Source organism: Typopeltis vanoorti, chromosome 2 (assembly GCF_054136105.1).
Source record: "Typopeltis vanoorti isolate ZY-2024b chromosome 2, IOZ_Tvanoo_1.0, whole genome shotgun sequence".
Taxonomy (NCBI): domain Eukaryota; kingdom Metazoa; phylum Arthropoda; class Arachnida; order Uropygi; family Thelyphonidae; genus Typopeltis; species Typopeltis vanoorti.
The window spans coordinates 123,191,404-123,215,719 of record NC_143550.1 but is presented as its reverse complement, the minus strand read 5'-3'; the positions used below and the strand labels follow the sequence as shown (position 1 = coordinate 123,215,719).

Sequence of the window (24,316 nt, the reverse complement as noted above, 5' to 3'; positions counted from 1 at the left end):
CTTTTTTTTTTCTTTTCTGGAAGTGTTAAGTTATTTGTTTATAGCAAGCACATTCATAATAACATCATATCTTCCAGAAATAACAAGGCAAACCATTCCAGAAAAGAGCAAGATTCAACATTCTACTGTTAACATGTTCGCTGCCACGCTACTTCGGCATGGTCTGTTCCCCTATGCCGAGCAATTTCACTTCTTCAAGGTCAGTACGATAATCTCGTTACCGGAGGTAAGCGTCCTACGAGTATACTCGTAGTTGGCTTGTACAGAGCATATATGGTCTATGAGAATACACAGTTTTGATGCTAGCCCCACAAGCCAAGCATTTTCACTTCTTCAAGGTCACTACAATAATCTCGTTCCCGGCAGTAAGCGTCATACGAGTATACTCGTAGCTGGCTTGTGAAGCAGGTTTACCCACTAAGAGTATACTCGTAGTTGGCAGCGAACGTGTTAAACACACATTCATATTAAACTAAACAAAATTATTTTTAAACATGTATTCCTTTTATTCATGAAGAAAAGTAATGTCTGGTTTATTATTATTTTTAATATTAATCCTGTATACAAGAGACTAAACGAAAAGGAAATTAAAAGAAAGGAAAAAAAAACAAGAAACCAACAGAGCTATAAGCACAGTGCTAAACTTAAGGTATACAGGTGAAGACTGAGAAAGAAGTTTATTGACATTTATTCTGAACGGATGCAGGTTGGAGTCATTTGGGAATTTAAAAAAACAGTTTACATTAGCAAGACTGTACTGCAAGATAGAGGAAACAATAGATTTTGAAGTGATAGTAGACTGTGAGAAGATGCATTGTAAATGTAGGAAAGCTGACAAAGAATTCTTGATGATGGAAACTGCAACATCATACAATCCCAACAATATAGTATCCTTATATAGAGTTAGTACTATCTGTTTTAATGACAACTCTTACCATAGAGCCAATCAACCTTTGCCATGTATTTTTTAGTCAAAGACTACAGCACTTATAAAACAAATATAACACTACATGCTTCTCCCACAAAACATGCATGACAAAAGCATAACTATTCCTATCCTCATATCTGGGGGTACATCTGAAAATACAGGTAGAGTACTTGAACTACATTCAAAAGCACACATCAAACTAGGCAACACTCATTTGTTCACCAAAGGACACACTCCATTCTCTATTACATCTAAGAATATATGACTGTCCTGCGCTTCTAACTTGCACTGCTGTAGACTAACAAAAAATATTAACATTACTTCAAAAATCAAAGGAATACATTCACTATATACATCACTGCAAATTAAAGATGCCAAGAAATTATATTCTTAGTTTAATCCTTTATCCAAGTGTAAGCAAACAATGTTTGTACATGAAGTATCTTTGCTTAAATTATATTCTTGGATAAAGGATTAAACCAAGAATATAATTTCTTGGCATTTTTAATTTAGTGTATAGCCAAGTGAAAAATCTTTCAACATACATCACTGTGGCAAAGTCAAGATGGCAGACCATGCTTTGGGTACCTCCTTCTTACATGATTATATGCAAAAAACTGCAGTACTAAGGCAAGTTTTTATGAGTCAGTCTATTTTTGAAGTCAGATGCTGACTCTAAAAATGGACTATTTTTGAAGTCAGCGGTTGCAGCAAAAAACTTTAACCGAACTTCAACAAGTATAGGTACATTATTATTAACATCAGACCACCACACAATAAAAAGATTCATTGTGGGAGGGACACACAATACTCATCAAACCTTGCTTTAAACTCATTCAACAGGCCCACACGCAATACACTATCAAGCAATTATTTCTACTCATTGAATACTCTCCATACCAAGAACCTGTTCCATACTCTATTGCTTACATCCTTCTTATACAGTTTCCAGCACCAGCCTCTTGTATTCTATGAAAAATTTTGGCCACATTAACCTGGTTAGTTAGTTTCATATGATGGTACAACAGCCGAGTCCCTTTTATGGGAACATACGGCACCATCTCACCCCCCCGATTTTATCTGGGCCCGGGACTGGCATAGTTGACGAATCAGGCCTATGGCTGGGTCGATATTCCTGACTGTAATCCATGTGTGTTCAAAGGGCCAGTTTTCTTGCTTGGAGGATGAAAAACCCCAGATAAACTGGCAGAAAAAAATCCTACTGTCCATGCCCAAGACCAGCTAAGTTGGCTATGGCTGAGGAAGATCCTTAAGCTCCTCACATCGTCGAAGGGAATCGAACTTAGGACACACCTTCCCCAGGCATACGGTTACAAAGTGCAAAGTCACTAGGCTAACTCAGTGGACATTAACCTGGTAACAACTCTTTACCAACTTAATATACCTTGGTCATATCCCCAACCCTCATGTTTTATTCACAAGACTCTGCAAAGGGTGCTTAAGGGTCAAAGCTGTATAACTGAGAGGAGACCTCCACATGGCCTTCGAAGAAATGTGGAGAACCGACCAGGGCTTCTGACCTAATGTTCGATCCTCACCTTCTCGTGGTGCACACTGTTGGGTATCTACTTGGATACTGAACGGACGAGGATGGGCTGGCAATTTGGGATTTAGCCGACCAAATTGTATTCTTATTGGTTAAACCAAAATATAGAATGATGGTACAACATGACAAAATTTCATGCTGGCTGGGGCGTCGCCCGGTTAAACAAGGCCCCCGTTGTTTTTGCCAGGGAACCAGGGCAAACAGCGAAAAGTCAGCTACTGGAACAAATCTGAAAATAAACCCCAACTCAACATCACCAGAGTTAAAGATCGGTACTATCAACGTAAGAAGCCTGAATGGCAAAGAAATGGAGCTAGCTGAGGAATTAGATAAGTACCAGATCGACATAATAGGGGTGACTGAAACAAAAAAGACCAAAACTGGTGAGATCGTTCTGAGCAATAAATACAAAATGTTATATTCAGGCAATGACAATCAAGGAAAAGAAGGTGTAGCCATAGTATTCAACACAAAATACGAGGCTAATCTTCTTGAATGGCAGTCAGTCTCAAGTGGAGTAATGTGGGCAAATATGAGAATGGGGAACTGGACAATGAGACTTATTTGTGCCTATGGTCCCACAGAAGGTTCTACCAAAGTAGAAGTGGAGGAATTTTTTGAGGCTTTAGAAAAAGCAACTGACACAAAAAAAAATGAAAAGTTGGTTCTTGTTGGGGATCTAAATAGCAGAGTAGGAAATGATTGTGAGACATACAAAAATATTTTGGGAAAATTTGGAGAAAAGAGCAAAGCTAATAATAATGGCAAATATCTGTTGGATTTCTGCTCAGGACATGGACTGGTTATTACTAACACCATGTTCCAACATAAAAATGTGCACAAATTCACATGGAGAGAAGAGGCTAGGAATAAGAAAAGTCTCATTGACTATGTTATTGTTGATAGTGATGTTTTCTCCCTGGTGCAGGACACCAGAGTGTACAGAGGATTTGAAATTGGAAGTGATCACTATTTAGTCTTGAGCAGGATAAAATTGAATTTCACATTGAAAAGAATAACATGTAAGAAAGTTTTAAAGCGAATAAAAGTTGAGCAGTTCTCAGATGTGAACTGTAGACTAAAATACACAAAGATTATTGAAGAAAAAATGAAAGAGTTTGAGAACAGGAATCAAACCTTGGAGATTCAGTGGCAAACTCTGAAGAAAACATTGATTGATTCTACCAGAGAGGCATGTGGCGAAGTTGTCTGTAAGGATAAAAAAATCAGAACTCCCTGGTGGACACAGGAAGTTAAAGACGCAGTGAAGGAAAAGAAGAAAGCATATCAAAAGAATTCCAGTCAAATAAGTCGGCATGTGCTCTTAGAGAATATAGAGACAAATGCAAGAATGCTAAACACTGTGTAAAACTAGCTAAACAAAAGTCATGGGAAGACTTTGGCAAGAATATAGAAAATAAATATCAAGGTGGCAAAATTTTCTGGAAGTTCTTGAGGAAGCTTAGGAATGGAGGAAAGAGTGCTGTAAAAGGAATTAGAAATGATAAAGGTGACATGAAAATGGGAGAAAAAGGTATCCTTGAAGTATGGAGTAATTACTTTGAAAAACTGCTAAATGAAACAAGCAGTGATGACAGCACAGTGGTAAAAAACACTGACCAGGCATGCAGTCAGGAATACATATCCATACTTGTAGTAGAAAAAGCCATCAAAGGCTTGAAATGGGGAAAGGCAACAGGAGTAGATGATATTCGACCAGAAATGCTGAAGTATGGTGGTATAAGAGTCTAACAGTGGCTGCACTGCATAGTTCAGAAAGCCTGGACTGAGGGACGAATTCCCGATGATTGGAGTAGAGCTCTCATAGTACCCATATATAAAAAGGGAAATAAAACTGAATGTGAGAATTACAGAGGTATTTCCCTACTGAGTGTTCCTGGCAAGATCTATGCAAGTATACTTGAGAAACAGTTGAGAAGAATTGTGGAAGAAAAGCTTGGTGAAGAACAAGCTGGATTCAGGCCAAATAGAGGCTGTCAGGCCAAATAGAGGCTGTCAGGATCAGATCTTCACTTTACAACAAATAGTCAAGAAAGCATGGGAATATAACAAAGATCTGTATTTAAGTTTTGTCGATCTGGAAAAGGCATATGACAAGGTGCCAAGAGCGAAGCTATTCAATACGCTGCAGTTATATGGTGTCAATTGGGCATTATATCAAGCAATACTTAGTCTTTATTTGAGTTGTAAGTCAGCAGTTAGAATTGAAGGAAGTACAGGAAGATGGTTTAATGCTAAATCTGGTGTGAGACAAGGATGTACATTATCCCCTCTGTTATTCATTATCTATATGGATCACATTATGAAAGAAAGTGGTATTAAACATGATATCAAAATTGGAGATGTTAATGTCAGCGCTTTGCTTTATGCGGATGATGTTATACTTCTAAATAAATCCGCTACAAGTCTGCAAGATTCTCTGACTAAATTGAATAGCTGTTGTAATAGATATGGTATGAAGGTCAGCAATAAAAAGACAAAGACAATGAAAATAGGCAGAATCATTGAAAATGTCAACTGCGTTGTGAATGGAGAACCTGTGGAACAAGTAAAACATTTCAGCTATTTAGGTACGATTTTTACTGAAGATGGTAAATTAAATATAGAAATAGACAACAGAATCAGCAAAGCTGGTATGGTGGGAAGTCAACTGAATAAATTCACATGGAATAAGAGAGAAATTAGTCGGAACACTAAATTAGCTGTATACAAGACAGTGTTCAAACCAGTTTTAACTTATGGATCTGAGAGCTGGGTCAGAAGTAAAACACTTGACGAAAGACCAGAGACCACAGATATGAGTCCTGAGAAAGATTATAGGCGTGAACAGATGGCATCAATGGCAATATCATATTAAAAACGAGGATATTAGGAAAGAACTTGACATTGTCAGCATCCAGGAATGCGTTAGCAGAGCTAATCTCAGGTGGTATGGTCACTTAAATAGAATGGGAGAGGAAAGATTAGCAAAACAAGTGTTCTCTGCCAGGTTGGCAGCAAAACGACCCAGAGGAAGACCAAGATATAGGTGGATTGATACGGTTCAAAGTGCCTTAGACGATAGAAATATAAGATCTGATAATGTTGGAGTCTTGTCAAGTAACAGACTGATTTGGAGGAAAATTGTAGATAGGAAATTAATAATGATGTAACTTTTTTCATGTAGTACTATCATATCCTGTACACCCCTTGAGGGTACATGGCAGGAATTTGATGATGATGACGATTCTGCAAATTACATTATCTCAATCCCCATATTCCAAAAAACCAGATACCACTTTAGTCAATCTTCTTTATACCTGTTTTAATGTATCCTCATCCACATGATTGCATCCATGCACAATAAGAGGCTTAATCAAGACCTTATACACTAAAACATAACCTGTATTACTGTATGTAGAGATCCTCCACATAATTGCTATAATCCAAAATAATGATTTCATAACTTGTTCAGTGTGATGTGACCTCTAAAATTCAGGTCCCTATCCACATCAATCACAGCTCTCTCTCTCTAATCTCCTTTACCTACTTTGAAATTTTCCCACCAAGTCCTTTCCTTTAGTGTTACACGGTGATCAGCATTCATTTTAGACAAATTATGGACTCTACAAAATTGTTAGAAATAATAATTTTAATTTCCCGGTCTCGACTTTCATATTAAGGTCATCATCTGGAGCACACACACACACACACAGACAAGCTATATTACATTTTACTATATTATAAATCTGACCTCTACTGAAAAAGTAGATTAAATTAAATTAAAATGAATGAAATCAAATAACTACATCAAAGCTACATTCTATTTAAGACAGCATCAGGGAAAAAATTTTCCCTATAGATAGTTTTATTATGGCAAAAATGATGTCCTAATTTAACATGAGAATTGTTATATTAGATTTAAGATCCTGGATTACCTATAGTCCTATTTTTAATTAACTCTTAGAGAAAAAGAGTATGTGGGTAGAATATGTGCCTTTCTTATTCTTGGGATTTTTAGACCATCATTATTGTTAAGATTAGGGTGGTTGATAAGAATTTCAGCTTATATGTGATTTAAGCAACAGTCAATTCCATGTAAAGTATTCAGGGCATGATCGGAAAGGCCAGCTTCACCATAGTTATCAAATTTAATGTGCCGTTTATGTTCTTTTGTCTGAAAGGAATTGTGCATCCTGCTGTTTCTCTATATAGGGCAAATTACAGGTGCAGTGAATACGGTATACTCCAAGGTGGGCCAACAGAAGGAGTGGATCCTTGGATGAGTTGAGTAAGTTCTTTAATTTTGCAGGAGGTTTAAAGGTGGCTTTAAGGTTGTATTTCTGTAGTATTCTGTTTATTTTATCTGATATCCCTTTAATATATGGAATGGTTACAGTTTTATTGTAGTCTAGTTTATTTTTGTTTTTAAGTGAGGTCTTGTGAAGAATTTTGTTGATAATATTGTATTTTGGCTGGAGCCATTTTTTAAGAAGGTATTGCTGATAACTTTTAATTCATCTTTAAGTGCTTGTTCATTGGAGCAAATCTTCAAAGCACTATTTTTTAGTGTGTTAGTGACACCTAGTTTTTGTGTTGGGTGGTGGTAAGAGTTTATGTGTATATATTCACCAGTATGCATAAGGTAAAAAAAATGGTACAACATGGCTTCCATTTAACCAATCCATGCAGACCATCACAGAGTATACTGTTATCATCTGTATCCTAGCTCTCAGCAACCTCTCCCACACTTTAACTACAACTTTTTGTAGCCTCAGCTTTATAACCTGCCTCTGTGCAGTGGAACAATGTACTTTTTTTTTCACTCCTTTAAGACTTGTGCTACTGCAAGATTTTATTTAAACAAATACGTCAAGACTGCCATTAACTCCCTGGAACATCCCTTTAAGACATGCAGATTATGTCATAAAATTTACTTAATTCCATATATATATATATATATACCTCTTGCATACTCACCAGCAGGTTGTTCTCTCCCATTTCCTCTACTCGAGCTTCTTGTGAAGTCACACTGACGAGGAAGAAATACGCTGATGAAATGCTCACCGAATACCTCACTATGTCAGCATTAATCAATCTATCATTTTCATCTATTAAAATCATCTTACAATAATCATTCTTTCTTCTAAGTACTGCATGGCGAAAGAACTCTCCAGGATTTTTCTTGACTTGATTTGCTAATTTCTATCTATGTGGCACTTCTGCTGTCTTTAGCAACCGAGTCCTCCCTCTGGCCCACTCTTTGTACTCTTCATGCATGGTAATAGTAATAATCAACTGATTATTGCCATTATTCATATTGTGTTGCCACCAGAGTGCTTTCTTCTTCTTCCAGATTTCATGCTTAATCACTTCCTCCATCCATTTGATACCTGCCTTATTCAGCATTTTCACCTTCAGAAGACATTCACACACTGATGCTGTTAAACATCTCCTCTTCAGTGCCCAAGCAGCATTTACTTATTTCTGCTTAAATCCAACCTGTCTCCTAACCTTTTTATAATCACAGGCTTTTTGTAGTTTGACATATACCCTTTCCTCAAGAAGATTTATATGGCTGGCCAACACCTAGTGATCACCTAATGATTACTCTCACCAAAAGGAGAAAAATTTAACACTCCATTCATAATCACATCCTCTAATGAAATGATCAGATCTAAGACTATCCCTATGTGTGTGTGTGTCTTCTGTTATATACTGCTTAAGATAGCTGTCCCTAAAGAACTCAAAAAATTAAGTTTCCCTATTTCTAGGTATTCTCTTCATTCTAATCTATATTACCATAAGTACAATCACCCATAATGATCACTTTTCTCTTGTTCACTAAACCAAGTTGCCTATACATTTCTTCATCACCTTCTTCCATCCTACCTGATCTATAGTAACATCTAACTATCTCTTCCTGACAACCTCACATCATAATGCCTCCAAACAACTGCCACTATTTTTCCTTTGAATCTCCACCTAGTATAGACACAATTCCCCTGCTATCATCAACAGCACCCACCCTTTCTTCTCCTTTCTATTCTCATGAAAATCATTGTATCCCTCCATTTCTATTCTGATTACATCATCCTCATTCAACCTTGCTTCACTTATTCCAACAATGTTTAGGCAAATAAACAAATCAGAGAAACAATTTCCCCTCCTTTATTTCTGATGTTCCTGCCATTTGTGAGTAAACACAACAATTCACTTTTTAGGTGTATAACTAGTCTCATCCATGCCATCCTGTGAACTGTGATTTCCCCACATCTGCCCATGTCTTACCACTTTATTACTATTTATCCCATAATTACCTAGGAGCATATTTGACTTCAAATTTAAATGACATAGCAACAATAAAACACAGACTCTCCATAGTATGATTAATGATGAATAAACTGAACAAATTTTGAAAAACAGCAAAATTCTACAACTCTAAAAATAAAATTATATGAAAGTATAATACTACCAACAGAGCAGAAGCATAGACCTTAAAAAAAGAAACAGAAAGGAACCTGTTGGCTTTTGAAATGAAATGCTTCAGGAAAATCAATAGAACATAAGACAAATGCACTAGTGCTGCAAGATTTGAATAACTCTAACTCAACAATTCTTAACATAGTTAAAAAGCATCAGCTCCACTGGTTTGGTTACATTGTGCAAATGGAACTGAACAGACTTCCTCGCCTGGTACTTGAGGGCATTATGGAGGGTACAAGACCCAGATTAACATGACAAAGTCCTTAGAACTGCATTGGACTTTTAAAGCTATTGTCATATAAAAGAGCTCGCTTTGGACAGAGAAGAGTGGAAGACTTATCCACATGTGACTCAACTCGTTTTGAGGATGGAAGAGAAGAGAGAGATTCCATATATCTCCTCAGACTCAGCTATTTTCCATACATACTAGGCCAGTCCATTTCTATGTTGATCATCCCCCATACACACATTCACACTGCTTCCAACATCCACTCTCCTTATGCTGTGTCTCCCTGTCCGTCCCAACTCCTCCTATTTCCATGTCCATTATCTTTACATTCCGTCACCTAAATCTTTCACATTACTCCTCTTTCTATTTAGAAGCACTTTCAATCTCAGATGTTCTGCTTTTCTGATCTATCACATCACATCTCGCTTCCTCAAGTCTCATGTTTGCATTATTCATTATACTTCCTGTTAGCAACAGTTTCATCAGATGACTCTCACAAAATCTATTTGAATACAATCCATCATTTCTGTCAATTCCATGCTTCCCTCAAATGCATCCTGCTCAATGGTGATTTCGATCACCATTTCAGCATTGTCATACCTTAGTGACACATCGACAACATTTCCTATCATCTGTTATTTCTCACTCTCATCAATAACCTCCTTAGCATTAACATTAATTTACCAAAAATTTGAGAGATAGTCATTTTATGACCAACTCCACCAAACAACTGTAAACTTCTTTTTATTCAATATTAGAGGGTGCCAAATTAGAGCTTTAGTTCATTGGTCCATTATAGTTTGAGTTGTTACCAACACTAATTGTTGGTACCTGTACATTGTTACAAGTTCTGTTCTAAAGATGATTTGAAATCCAGTGAAATATCACTTTATAAACATTTATTTAGCTCTTCTAGTGTTGTCTATCACCACAAGAACTATAAGATATTTATTAAGTAGATATGTGTGGCTAGGATGAATAAATATGCAGCATAAACCTGGTTTCCACTGCATAACTGGTTGTGTTGTAGTAGTTCATGTTTCTAGTAAATGTTTTTGTGTTACAAGAACACTGCTTTGAATCCAGGAAATATCATTACTTAATTCAAAATTTATTCTCAACTAGCATAGTGCTGAATAGTGTTAAAAAAACTAACACAAATTCTACCACCACCACCAAGTTCTGATGCATGTAGAGGCCCCACCATTACAGGAGACAGCTATGAAGCTATACAGAAGATTCCTCACAATACTACTAAGCATGTCCCCCATCTCATTATGTTAGCTTTCACTAAGACAATGTTCTTCATACTGTACTAGCAAGATATAAAATATTTTTTGCAGAGAATAATCCAGAGTTTATCTTCTGCACCAGATTGGGACTAGCAAAGCAACTGTGACTGGTTACAATGACAAAAGAATGCATGGTAAGACATTTACAAGATAATAAGAAGCATCTGGTGAAAATTTCCAGTAAACACTCCTAAAGAATGCTTTAATGTAGCCTTCACAGTGTAGAAATCATCTCTGCCCTATATATTAAGAGACCTTACAAAATTGAATATCATCATATAATACCCAGAAAATTATTACCACAGTACTTTTCTTTTATGCCTGCCCCACATAAAGGTTTTAAATGTGTAGTACTCTGGTAACATGGACAGGCTAAGGATTTATTATTATTATTCATATATTTTCAATTCATTTTTACATAGTCTGACAACCCTACTCTAGAAACCAATTTCAAGCCACTTCAGGCTTCCAATGGACAGGGCAGTGGTCACACCAGACAATAAATCTCCCACCTAAAGACATTCATGAACATCATGCTCATGTGGAATTCAAACCTACAGGCTGTTGGTTGGAGAGTGGGGTACATTAACCACTCAGCCAACCAGGCTAGCCCTAGCGATGATAATTTTTTGGATATGAAGAAATTAAATTCATTCAAGAGAGAAATTTTCCATTGACTACTACAGTCAGCACACTACAGCAAACTTGTAGGGACTAGAAAATTCAGTTTCTTAGAATGGATAGTTTGTATAAAACTTAGAATGGATAACTGTATAAAACTACAGAAACATTTCAACCATAGAAGATGATTGAAACTTTTCAGTAGTTTTATACAGTAAGTGAGTTTGTTATAATGGTATTTGCTATAATGAGGGATGACTGTAGCACTTTAAATATATCGAACATTTCTTTACCTGTTTTCACTGTCTCTGCTCCCCAGTTCTTTTTATCATCGAAAAATTCCATTAAGTCAAAAGATATGGCAGATGAATGAAAACTATTGATACCGGTTAGACAAAATGTATATGCAGAAGGTACTGATTTGAAGAGCAAGCATTTTAGCCTGTTTTAATAAATTAAAAAATATATATATAATAACTAAAATTAATTGATAAAAATAATTACACATGAAATTCAGCCTTCAACAAAAATCTTAAATCTTGTTAACAATAGTTCAGGAGAAGCAAATATTGTTTGTAAAATCATGTTTTGTAAATATAAAGGGATTTAAAATAATTACAATGTTCACTTGAATAAGGACAGGGATGTCAATCATTATATGCTCTAAGTCAATACATTAAAAAATTTTAAATTAAAATGGGTGAATTTGAGATATAATTAACATTCTAATTACACACACACATATTATTATTATTATTTCGGGCAACTCCAAGGAGTCGACAGACTCATCGAGGGAGGCTCTAGCATCATGTCAAGAACAACTATTCGACATTCACAGTATCTATCATACCTCTCCTTGAACTCATTCACAGTCATAGCACCCACAGACTCTGGCAGCTTATTCCACCCATTAACCACTCTCTCTCCAAGTAAAAAAACTAGCTCTAACACCCTTGCTAACCACACTCTTGCCCAGCTTCCATGTATGGCGCCTAGTCCTCCCACCACCAGTCCTATTCTCAAAAATATCTTCTGAATTAATCTTATAGAAACCCTTCAGTAATTTGAATGTCTCAATCATATCACCCCTTTTCCACCTATCAATCAATTTTTGCACCCCACAAATCTTCAACCTGTTCTCATAAGGTTCATTCCATAGACCTGCTATCATCTTGCTCACTCGCCTCTGGATCCTCTCCACCTCCTCCCCATCAAGAAGAAACCCTGGTGCCCATATCTTGGCACAGTAGTCTAGATGGGATCTTATCAAGGCTCGATACAGAGGAACAATAACTTGTTTTTGTCTCTGCTTGTTAAAGTATTTTTCAGCAACCAAGTGATTTGATGAGCTGTAGCCACTTTTGCGATGTGCCCCCTAAACTTCAACTCCTTATCCACCAACACTCCCAAATCCCTGCCCTCAACAATCTCCTGGAGTACAGTTCCACCAATGTGATATACTGCTGCTAATCTTTTCACCCCAAAATACATAACCTTACACTTTGCCACATTAAATCAACATCCATATTCCTTAGCCCAGTCCTCCAAACTATCCAAATCATCTTGCAAAATTTTGACATCCTGTGCACTCACTATTGCTCTCTACCCAACTTTGCATCATCAGCAAACAAGTGAACACTTCCTCTCAGATCCTTTCCTATATCATTAATGAACAAAATGAAAAGTAGTGGTCTAAAAACAGAACCCTGCGGCACACTGTTAGTCACAAGCAGTCTTTTGGACTCTACTCCTGAATAAACCACTCTCTGATATCTCTCCATCAACCACCCTCCTATCCATCTCACCAACCCTATATCCATCCCCATATGCTGCAGTTTACTGATTAGAATTCCATGTGGTATCCTGTCAAAGGCCTTAGCAAGGTCCAGTAGAATCACTGTAAACCCATTACCCTTATATTCAGGACTCTACTCCTGAATAAACCACTCTCTGATATCTCTACATCAACCACCCTCCTATCCATCTCACCAACCCTATATCCATCCCCATATGCTGCAGTTTACTGATTAGAATTCCATGTCGTATCCTGTCAAAGGCCTTAGCAAGGTCCAGTAGAATCACTGTAAACCCATTACCCTTATCCAGTTCAGCCATCACTGTGTTGTAAAACATGAGCAAGTTACTGACGCATGATTTACCCTTCACAAAACCATGTTGTCCCCCGTGGTGTGTTGGTAAATTTTTAACAACTGGCTCGCTTTATGAAAAATTTGATTCTTCACAAAGTTCTATTGTATCTTCAGATGTCTTTGTTTCTGCTTCTTCAAATTTTGTCCTTTTAATGTTTAAGAAGTTTCGTTCCATTTCATTTTTTCAACTAACGGCTATCCGCTTTTTCGACCGCAAAACTCTAAGCCTGATTAAAATTATTTTAATTAAAAAAAAAAAACGAAATAAAAACATATATTAAAGAAAATTTTCCTATATTACCTACAACTTACCTATTATCAAATGAAATCCTGAACAAAAAAAATATAATACTAATATCACCACTTGTAGTCAATCAAATGACCAGAGATTGTAGCCGTCGCGACGAATTTTTGTATTTATTGATAGTGCAACAATGTTGCATTTCCAAGAACTTAATGTTGCAAGTTCTTCGAAATTCGCCGAAAAATAAGGCATTATTATTTATTCAAATACCCAGTTCGGGAGTTTTGATAACATGTTTGTGTTTTAATGAATACAGACATAAATAAAAGTGTTTCCAAATTCCCGTTCGTAAATTGCGTTTGTGTTTTGTGAATTCTCCTTTATGCATTTATTTTTGATAATAATAATATATGTAAGTGTTTATTATACAATTTCAAAATATTTATGAGAAAAAGTATATACCACCATTCATCATCTATCGTTTCAATAAAGAATTTTAATAACCAGCCAGCCTGCCTTAAAAACATTAACCGGCTCGCTAAATTTGAAAAATTTTAACAACCAGCTCGCACGAGCCGGTCCCAATTCACCACTGACAGTATCCCATTTTCATCTATCCAACCCTGTATTTTTTTCTTGACTAATTTCTCCAAGACCTTGACAACGATTCCTGATATGCTAATCGGTAGGTAATTTACAACAGCAATCTTGGAACCTCCTTTATGCAGTGGAACTATTTTCCTTCTTTCCACCCCCTCAAGACTAGCCCAGATCCAAGACTCAAATTAAACAAAATGGTCAAGGGCACTGACAATTCTTTAGCAGCTTCACGTACGACACGAGCTGGTATACCACCCAATCCCACAGATGTATTGACATTGAGGTTTTGTAATAGACTACTCACCTCCACTTCATTCACCACAATTCCCGTATAATCTATTGGTTCATTCATTCCTGCAATGTCACCACCTGGATGATATATTCTTGCAAAGTGTTCGCTTAGTAATTCAATTATATCAACTGATTCGGTTACCTCCTTACCATTGGCATTCTTGCCATATACATTTTTTCTTTTACTTGTAACATATCGAAAAAGCTGTTTGGGATTCTTTTTAGCCTGCATGGCTAATGTTCTTTCATAATCTGTTTTTGCTTTTCTTACCACACTCATTACCCTTCTGGCCTGCGCTTTATACCGTTCATGTGCCTGCCAGTCACCTTTCTCCTTAAATACCCTCCATAGTTGTTTCTTTTTTTGCAGCTCAAGCTTAATGGTGTTATTCATCCATTTAACCCCTACTTGATTTATTATTTGGACTCTAGGTATACAGTCAGCCATTGCTTCATGCAAACACTTCTTAATCGCCTCCCATGCATTGTCAACAAATAGCCCCTGCAGTTTTACATGCCATGGCACTGTACCAATCAATCTCCTAAGCTTGTCATACTTACTAGCCTGATAATTCCATGTGTACCCTGTCTTAATTGTAAATTCCACACCTTTAGCCATCTCCCAAGTCAAGACCCTATGATCACTCTCACCAATTGGTGGCAACGTGGTCATATTAGTTACAGCCAAATTCTCAGATGCAATTACTAGGACAAGCACTCTCTGACCCCTAATATTTTCCATTACATGCTGTTGCAGATAGTTATCCCTTAATAATCGCATAAAATCCAATTCCTTCCTCCCATGTGACCTCTGCTCCTTCCAATCAATGTTACCATAGTTGAAATCACCCATAATAATTACCCTCCTTCCACTCATTTCTTCTGTTTGCTCATGCATACTATCTCCACCATCTATTCCATCACCTGGTCTACAGCAGTGCCCAACTGTATATTTTGTTCTGCTAGTTTCAATCTCACACCAAATAGCCTCAAATGTACTCTTTTCTCTATCCTGCAGTTCCACTTCTATTCTCCTTGGCTGTAGCTCATCAGCTATCATCAATAACACTCCTCCCTCCATTTTATTCTCCCTGTCAGTCCTGAACACACCATACCCCTCACATTCAATTCCACTAGCTATATCAGCTTCTGTCAGCCATGTTTCACTAATGCCAATAACCTGTGGCCTGGAAGTGCCAACCAAGGCCAAAAATTTTCCTTCTTGTTCCTAATACTTCTGGCATTAGTATACATGAATTACAGAAGCCCATTTGTCCCCTCCCTATTTTGATGCCTTATACTAACTATCCCATTCTGATTCGTAGTCTTTCATACTCGCTTGGGCATATTACACACTCAACTGTCTCCCTAAAGTCTGCATATCTACCCCCCCCACCCTTAATAACTCTAGTTTCCCTGATTCTGCACATCCACTTCCACTACATTCGACAACACCTTTTCAAGTCTCCTACACCAAATCCATTCAAATGTAAACCATCCATCTTATATAAATCCGCCCATCGAACTCACTCCACACATCCACAAATTCCACACCACTCGTCCTGCATAATTCACACATAAAGTCATTTGCAATTATGGCCCTCCTTCTATACTCTTCACTGTCATACCGCGGCAACAGACTCACTATCCTAACTCTCTCACTCTTCTCTTTTGCTTCCTCAAGTAATTCCTTCACATCCTCACTCATAGCCATTTTGTCTCTTTTCAAATCATTTGTACCTGCTACCACTATCAATTCTTTCACCAGCTGCTTTTGCATTCTAATTGACTCACTTACATCCTTAACGTTTGCACCAGGTTGGTACGATTTTGTTAAACTCTCAACTAACACACCTCGTACTAAGGAATCGCTATACGAACACTCGCTCTTTCATTTTGTTTACACTCACTATCATACTCTTATTTTTTCTATCATACTTTTGCTGTTTATCAGTTGCTACGCTCGGTAAACATTTTTGCCAATGCTCCAGCTGCCGATTTGCCCTGTGTATCGCTCCGCGTAACCGAGCTATCTCACTCATTGCATCAGTCTCATAATTTTCATTCTCCGATAATTCATTCATTCGTTCTGTATGTTTACCTTCATTCTCACTTTCAACGCCACTCTCACAGCTATCTGGCACTACCTCGCAAATATCACTATTTTCTCGATTCTCACTAATGTACACTGATGTCCATGAGATAGCACCAATTATTAAGCTATTCTCCCAAATTATAGAAAATAGACAAGGAACAATCCAGTATAAATCTAGTTGTTCATTCTGAATTTTCAACCAACTGCTCCAGCATGATCTCAATGAGATGTTTATGATTTAGTATTACAATGGGACATTGAAGGCAAAGTGCTATCTGTATTGTTAGTCAACTGCATGTATTCTCTCTCTCTTGTATGAATAAGGACATGAATTCCTGGAAGTAGAACTTCTTGCCAACTCCATATGAGCTATCCAAATAAGATTTCCTCATCAGCAAATTCAAATAACAAGATGCCTATTACTGCACATGAGCATCCTGATGTCTGACAAATTTTCATCTCTTATGCTTGCAAGTCCTGAGTGAGATAGTAGAGTAAATTTTTCAACTGAATCCTTGTAGCATGACGCTGCAGCATATGTGTGGAAGGTAACACAGGCTGTTGAATGCCTACAGATGCCTATGGCAAAATTATGAAAGGTACCATATATCATTTTTTAAATAGTGTATAATTTTAAAAAGAGAATACAATGTTAATTTAATATAATAATTATGAATTAGATAAAATCTACTATTTTAAAAATTTCATGAAAATAGTAAATTTTATCCAATAATCCATGACAATAATAATAAAAAGTATACCAAAAAATACTGTCTATGGGTAGTAATCTGTCTACAGGTGTGATTCTCACTACTTTTTGAGAACTAACATTTAACATGGAGAACAGGAGAACAGGGTGGGTGTATTTGTTTTGGTAAGACAAAACTGAACAACTGACCAGTGTGAAAGAGAATATTGCACGGAAGAGGTCGTATGCAAGTAGAATGACAAATCAGAATGTAGTTTCCAAGTGTGAAATGAGCACTGAACAGAAGTCTGTTCAAAGTTTCAGTACATGCATGTGTGTATAGGTGGGGAGGATTTTTTCACAACACAGAAATCTCTCATGTTAGGAGTGATATTTAATTCCAATGCTAATAAGGCTCCTGGTCCAGATGGTATTCCTCCAGCTGCACTCAAAACTTGTGCTCCAGAATTTGCGTCCACCCTTTCTACTGGTATCTACCCAACAGCATGTCTATATTCAGCCTGTACCCAAAAAAGGAGACAAAAGTCAGCCCATTACTCTCACCTAATATTTTCAAGTGATAGAGAAGGTTATCAACAACCAGCTTCTTCATTACCTGGAGACTCAACAGGTAATTAGTAATCACTGATATGAATTCTGCAATTCTCATTCTACAGTTGAACTCCTAGCTTATCTCACCCACCTTTTGACACAGGCCATGAAAAGATTTGGAGAAACCCGTGTTATCAATCTTGAATTTTCAAAGGCATTCAATCATGTCTGGCATCGAGGCCTCTTGAACAAGCTACCATCTTATGGCCTTCCTCCAGCACTGTGTGATTGAATTTCCAGCTTCCTCACTGGTCATTCATTGCATGTCATGGTGGATGATTTCCTCTCATCAGATTTCTCCATCAAAGCTGAAGTACCCCAAGATTCTGTACTCTCATCCATATTCTTCCTCCTTTACAACAACGACCTTCTCTCTCTCTAACCTCAAATCCTATTCACAGCTTTGCCAATGATAATATTCTGTATTTCCTGTAGTACTCAAATGATCTTTTATGCCCAATGACTTAAACAATAATTTCCTCAACATCCATAAATGGGATGAGGACAATTTAATAAATTATAATGCAAAAAAAAAAAAAAAATGCAGGCTTGACTTATTACCTGCAAGAAAGATCCTACCTCACTCTCTCTCACTTTTGATAAGTTACGATTTTCTTTCAAGAACAGCTTTCTCTTCTTGAGTTGATTGCCACAAACATATTACATACACTGCCTCCTCAGCTTCTAAAAAGCAGTGTTCTTTTCCATTCGAAACATTACTTCTCTTCCTATCAAATCCTAACACTTTATAATAAGTCTTAGATCTGACCAACTTTGGAATACTGTTCCCACATTTGGGGTACTGCATCCAAAACCTCTCTCTCTCTCCCTAAGAATTCTTGATAATATTCAGAAGAAGGCAACCTGCTTAACAGATAACCCTACCCTCACAGACTCCCTTCAGTCACTTTTCCATAGGTGCTCTGTTTTTGCAACTGTTTTCCAGAGGTACTTTCATGGGGACTGCTCCTCTGAATTAGTCACTACCATTCCACCACTTTCTAATCAACCATGTAAGAGCTATAGCAGCCACTGGCCAACATTCATACACTGTCTAACTGCAAACATATCGAGCAAACCTTATCATCCACCTCTAATCCTTGGAACAATCTCTCCCACACTGTTTTTCTCACCAAATATAACCTCCAACTGTTTAAGAAACATATCAATAGGTCACCTTTTTCTCCATATAGGTCCTGTGACCTTTCGAGTGTGGGGTTTATCATCGTCATCAAATAAAACATGTCGAGCACTTTCGTTAGTGAATTACCAAACATTTACAGAAAACATCAAGGTATATGATGAAAACAAGTTATTCACCATATACCTGGTTCAGAAATTATCATCAGACCTTCAAGAAGTCAAGGACTAATGAGGGAAGCCATATATCATTCACAACTAGCTGTCATACCTTCTTGTAACATTTACACTCAATGCACCCAATTTTAACAGGCAAGCTGTTCCACTCACTACTCTATGAGAGAAAAACAAGCTCTCATCTTTGTTAACCATAAACAAAGTTAACTTCCATGAATGCCCACGGATGTCATCTTTCCAGCTTTCAAATGAAAACTTTCATCAACCTATATGCTATAATATACTTTCAAAGTTTATCACCCTCTCTTTCTCCTGTTTACCAGTGTTTACAGTCTAGATATTCTAAATCTCTACTCATAATCTACATTCCACAATCTCGATATCTTTCTTTTTTTTTTTTGTATCCAGTTAACTTTATTGTGCACCTCTCCACAGCTTCTTTATCCTCCTCAGAACCCAGGAAACCAAATCTGGTCTTCTGGGTTCCAAAGCCAAAGGAGACTAAAAAAAAAAGAAAAGTTCTTCCAAACAAAAAAAATTTTAAAAATCCATACAAAAAACCACATCTACATCACCAGTAATCTAAATATAAACATGCACTACTGCTTACAGACATCAAAACCCAACCTTTTATTCCTGACTCAATCTCAACCTGAAACCACAACCGCCATAGTCCACTGAATTGTACAAATCACAATGTGCATAATTTTTTGTCACAATCCTTGTGAGAAAAAATTACTTATGTATTGATATCCCATGACAGAGAATGCCAAATGTAAAATCACCTTTTGATCTTCCCTGGTACAAAGCCTCCATAGCTCAGTCAGAAAGACATGGGTTCAATTCCCATCCATGATATGAGGAACCTTTACTTGGTCTCTTTTAGCTAAAGGTGAGTTAGCCAGTCTCATAAGGAGGTAGAGCCTCAGAAACGCAGGTTTTTCATCCTTCAGAACAGGCAAACTGGCCCCGTGAACACACGTGGATCTACAGTCATAAAATACATAAAATTAATCCCTCGTTAGGAGGGCTCAACCTGTCCTAAGGGACAGGGGAGTAAGGGAGGAAATCCCATACAAAATAAATAAATCTTATCTGGTTCAAAATCTTATTCTGCTATGTTATTTTCATTTGCCATCTCTAATGCAATTCTGATCTCTTTGAATTTTTATCCATGAAGTTAATTTTCTGCAATCTAACTATCTAAATGATAAGGATATTAAATTCTATATCCAAGTGCTTTTCCAATTCATTCCATATTGAAGTAGTCGACTTCATGGAAATCATCTACTTATCCATCAGGATAATAGTTAATCTTCATAATATTCCCAATGCTCTTGACTTTTCTTAACTAGTTCTCATTCCAAGTTGAATTATCAACTCAACTCAACCTAAGCTACCTTTTCTACTGAAAAATCTTTCCTCAACCAGTCTGTGCCCTCTGGCTCTACAACAGCACCAAGTGAGATCATCCGATTTTTGTTTCCATGGCCACCAAACTACTGCTTCCACCTGATCCAAGCATTTGTTCTGACCAAATTGACAAATTGCTGGAATGAACTTTCATCCACCACTAACTCAAAACCAGTACCTAATATATCCAAACCCTGCCAAGTTGGTTATTAAAAAAACACCTTTCAATGGGTCTTGTGATTCCTTTGCCAAGGCCTAGGTGAAATGTCTACCCTTCCATTGTTTTTCATCTTTCTCACACATACACAACATTCAAATGGTAACATTGTGATATCACCTAAGGACAAAGCTCATCTCCTGGCAACAGCATTCTTCTTTGTCTCCAACTCCTTCATGACTAAGGCAAATTACTTTTTATTATATCAAGAACAATACACTGCATGTCCCTTGAAGTCTTTTGCCAAAAAGTCATAAAAAGAATTCTGAATAAAAGATACTAACAAGTCTTCTGGCTTACCTATCCTAAATTGTCCAAACATGCTTTCATATTCCATACATATCTCTCCTAGAGCATGGAAGCACTTTTGAGGTGCATTCTAAAATTAATGCCTCCATTATGATAGTTCACCACTCAAAATAGATGTCAATGAATAAAATAATAATAATAAAATAGACAGTTTAAAGTATCTACTTTCTTTTCATATTGGTTTTATTGGTCAAACCGTGTAAACCAATAAAAATTGGTTTACACGGTTTGATGAGTTCATTTGGGGACATCCTACAGATTTTTTTTGAGTAGGGACATGGGTATCACAGATATGTGTGCCCCCTGTGTCTAGTAAGATTTTACAGGGAATACCCTCCACAAACCCTTCAACAAGTGTCAAAGGTATTTGCCCACTGATCTCTGCAGTTGCCACACTTTGCATCGTATAGTTCTCGAAAGCTAATGATTTATGCTCACTGGCTGATTTTTTTTTGGGGGGGGGGGCTTCAGAGACTTCATCTCGTTCCTCCATTAGTGCTTTCCTCAAACTATTTACATTAATTCTGTCTTCTAACACCTCTTCCCTCTCCTTCGCCAGCCTATAACACTCATCTAAATTGTTGGCTCGCTTCTTGTATATAAAGTCTTCGCATAGCCCTATCCTGAATTGTTGGAAGGCTATCCATTCAAGGTGGGATTTCTCCTCCATGGATATTCTCATTGATTGTGTGATGGAGAGCAGTCTGTTAAGGAATTTTGTCATACATTTTCCTTTGTTTTGTACTCACCTGTAAAGTTCCCATAGGGGCTGGACGAGGCCCCTACTCCGGGAAAATTTCTCAATTAGTGGTTCCTTGAAATTTGCATATTCTACGTTTTTTAGTGTGTGAGAAGAATAGAGGAAATCCCTTGCCTTTCCTACCAGCTTACTATGTAGCAGTATGAGGAGCTGAAAATCTGTCTACCTTCCAATTTTCCTGAGTTCCTCGACTTGGCAAAAAAAAATGCATGAACGTCGTTTGTCTCCTCCCCAGAGAATTGTGGAAACACCTGTTGCCGATTTATGGTTCTAAAGAATTCATTATCATCAATATCTGCAATTGATGCTAGAGCCATAGTGACATGTCAATTACACTTGTTATAATACTTAAATTTCATAGTTCTTAATGTTTGACTTGCCTGATTCTTTTCTACAACCTGCCCACTTTGATTTCTTTTAATTTTTTTTAGAAATCAAATCCTGTCAGCTCCGCCATTGTTACGTCTCCCTTTTCTATTGTTATGTCTATTTTATAGTCAAATTATGTCTCTTCCTTCCCTTATCTCACTTCTATTATACGCTCTAATCTTTAATCTTAACTTGGGGCCATATTTTGCTATAAAGATATGGTTCGTGGGTTGAAAGCAAAGAGATTCCCACCAGACAATGGCAATTCCTTTGTTTCTGAGCTAATGCTGGTTCTGTATTCGGACTCAGGGAAAATTTCTATTTTTGCTGCACCACCCTAAGTTCTAGATTTTCAAACAGTGAAGAATCAAAGAACCAGTGCCAGGCTCTGAACTGTATCCTTAATTTCTGAATCTTATATAAAATAACTCAAGTCTCAAATTTATCCCTATCTCAGTCTACAGTCGTGACCCCCTTCCAAAATGCCTCCTGCTGTGGTTCGGTTTTTATGGGGGTACAGTAGAAAATGATTTCAGGCAAGGCAATTGTTAAATCAAAAGAAAACATTTAATTATGCACTAAACAAATTACAAATCATGGATAACTCAGACATACGTTTACTTCAATATCAATTTCAGTTAAATCATAAGCACTCATTCTTTCTAATGCTATCTTAACAAGCTTAGGTGTCAGTTCCACGTGGCACTCGAACAAAGGTGAAACAAAGGCTAATGACTTAACACTATTAAGGTTAACTCTGTCATGCACTAACTTCAATGTCAATTTTAGATAAAATATACGCACTCAATTTCTCTAATTCTATCTTAACAAGCATAGGTATCAAATCCACATAACTCTCAAACAAAGGTAATACAAAGATTAATGACACAATTCTACTAAGGTTATGCACTTCACAGATGTTCAGGTCATGCTCTAATTTCTACATTCATGTCTTGGAATTTAGTCTGTCTTTCTAAACTAGGTTTCTAGAGTCCTTGCGTGAAATCACAATATTCTAGACTTAAACGTTCTATTAAAAGTTACAATCACTCTTTCTGCACACTTTCATTGAACAAAGAAAAGGTTTCTACGTTACCACCCAGTTGGGAACTGCTGGAAAATCACACACATCTCGATACAGCGTCACCTTCAGATTTGTTCCTGGTTCCGTTCGACCTGCTGTTTTCTTCTCGTCAGATTCGGGCTAGATGAATCTCGGACACTGAAGACACGTGCTTGCCGTTCACTGGTCGCCAGGTGTAAGCAAAGCTCAGCTGTCTATACTGCATACCGGACCTCAGTTCCACTGGACGAACTTTCTATCGGCAGATTCTCAAGGACTGCTCGGCATTCTTTCCTCACTTGTGGCTCGATGCTTCACACAAGAAACCAGGACGAACATCGGGGCACGGAGAGTATGATTCCCACAAGAGCAGACGACTGACCGGCAAGTGACTCTGGCAGAGGATTCGACAAACGAGGAAAAAGCCCTGGTCCGGCGCTGCATTGCCTTTTTAAATTACCTGCCCCTACACTTCTGTACTACGTCATATCCTTTTCCATCCTTGCTCACTTCAAAGTACAACTCCCTTCACTAGCACCACATTCTCCCCTGGTAATCTCTTTGGTGGTGGTGGTGGGTTAGTCGCGTGCCTTCCCTTCACGGTCAATGCGTACCCTGGCGCATGTGCATTGCCTCTGGCAATCGATCTTTGATCCGTTAGATTTTCACTCAGTAGTGCACAAACACTCATGCTATTTTTAGCAAAGCTTAGGCAGTGGATTTAAACACAACAAAATACATTATAATATTAAGGGATAAATAACAGAATTCTAAAATTACTAATTTGTCTGGCACCTTTACATTTAATTTTACCTGCTTGACATATCAGTATGTGCAAAGTTTTTAAATGCATGTTAAGTTCTGAAGAAATTATAAATTAACCACTTTTAGTTTTATTCAGAACTTAACACTACATATGAAATCAGCTAGTTTTTGACTATCCATTTTGTGATCATTCACTGCTGATTATAAAAGTATCATTACTATTTCTTGTTCTTTATGTCCAACAATGCATAGAACTCACATTGCTTCCCCATAAAATCTTACAAATACCAGTGTATTCCA

General features: G+C 37.3%; 1 protein-coding gene across 1 annotated transcript in view; it reads right to left on the bottom strand.

The window, feature by feature from the left end:
* mRpL47 (mitochondrial ribosomal protein L47) overlaps positions 1 to 24,316 on the bottom strand; it is a 103,325-nt gene that overhangs the window by 58,700 nt on the left and 20,309 nt on the right. Inside the window, exon 2 of the mRNA XM_090407909.1 lies at positions 11,417 to 11,565. Coding sequence (XP_090264035.1) covers positions 11,417 to 11,565 — 149 coding nt within the window. The remainder of the gene's footprint in view (positions 1 to 11,416; positions 11,566 to 24,316) is intronic.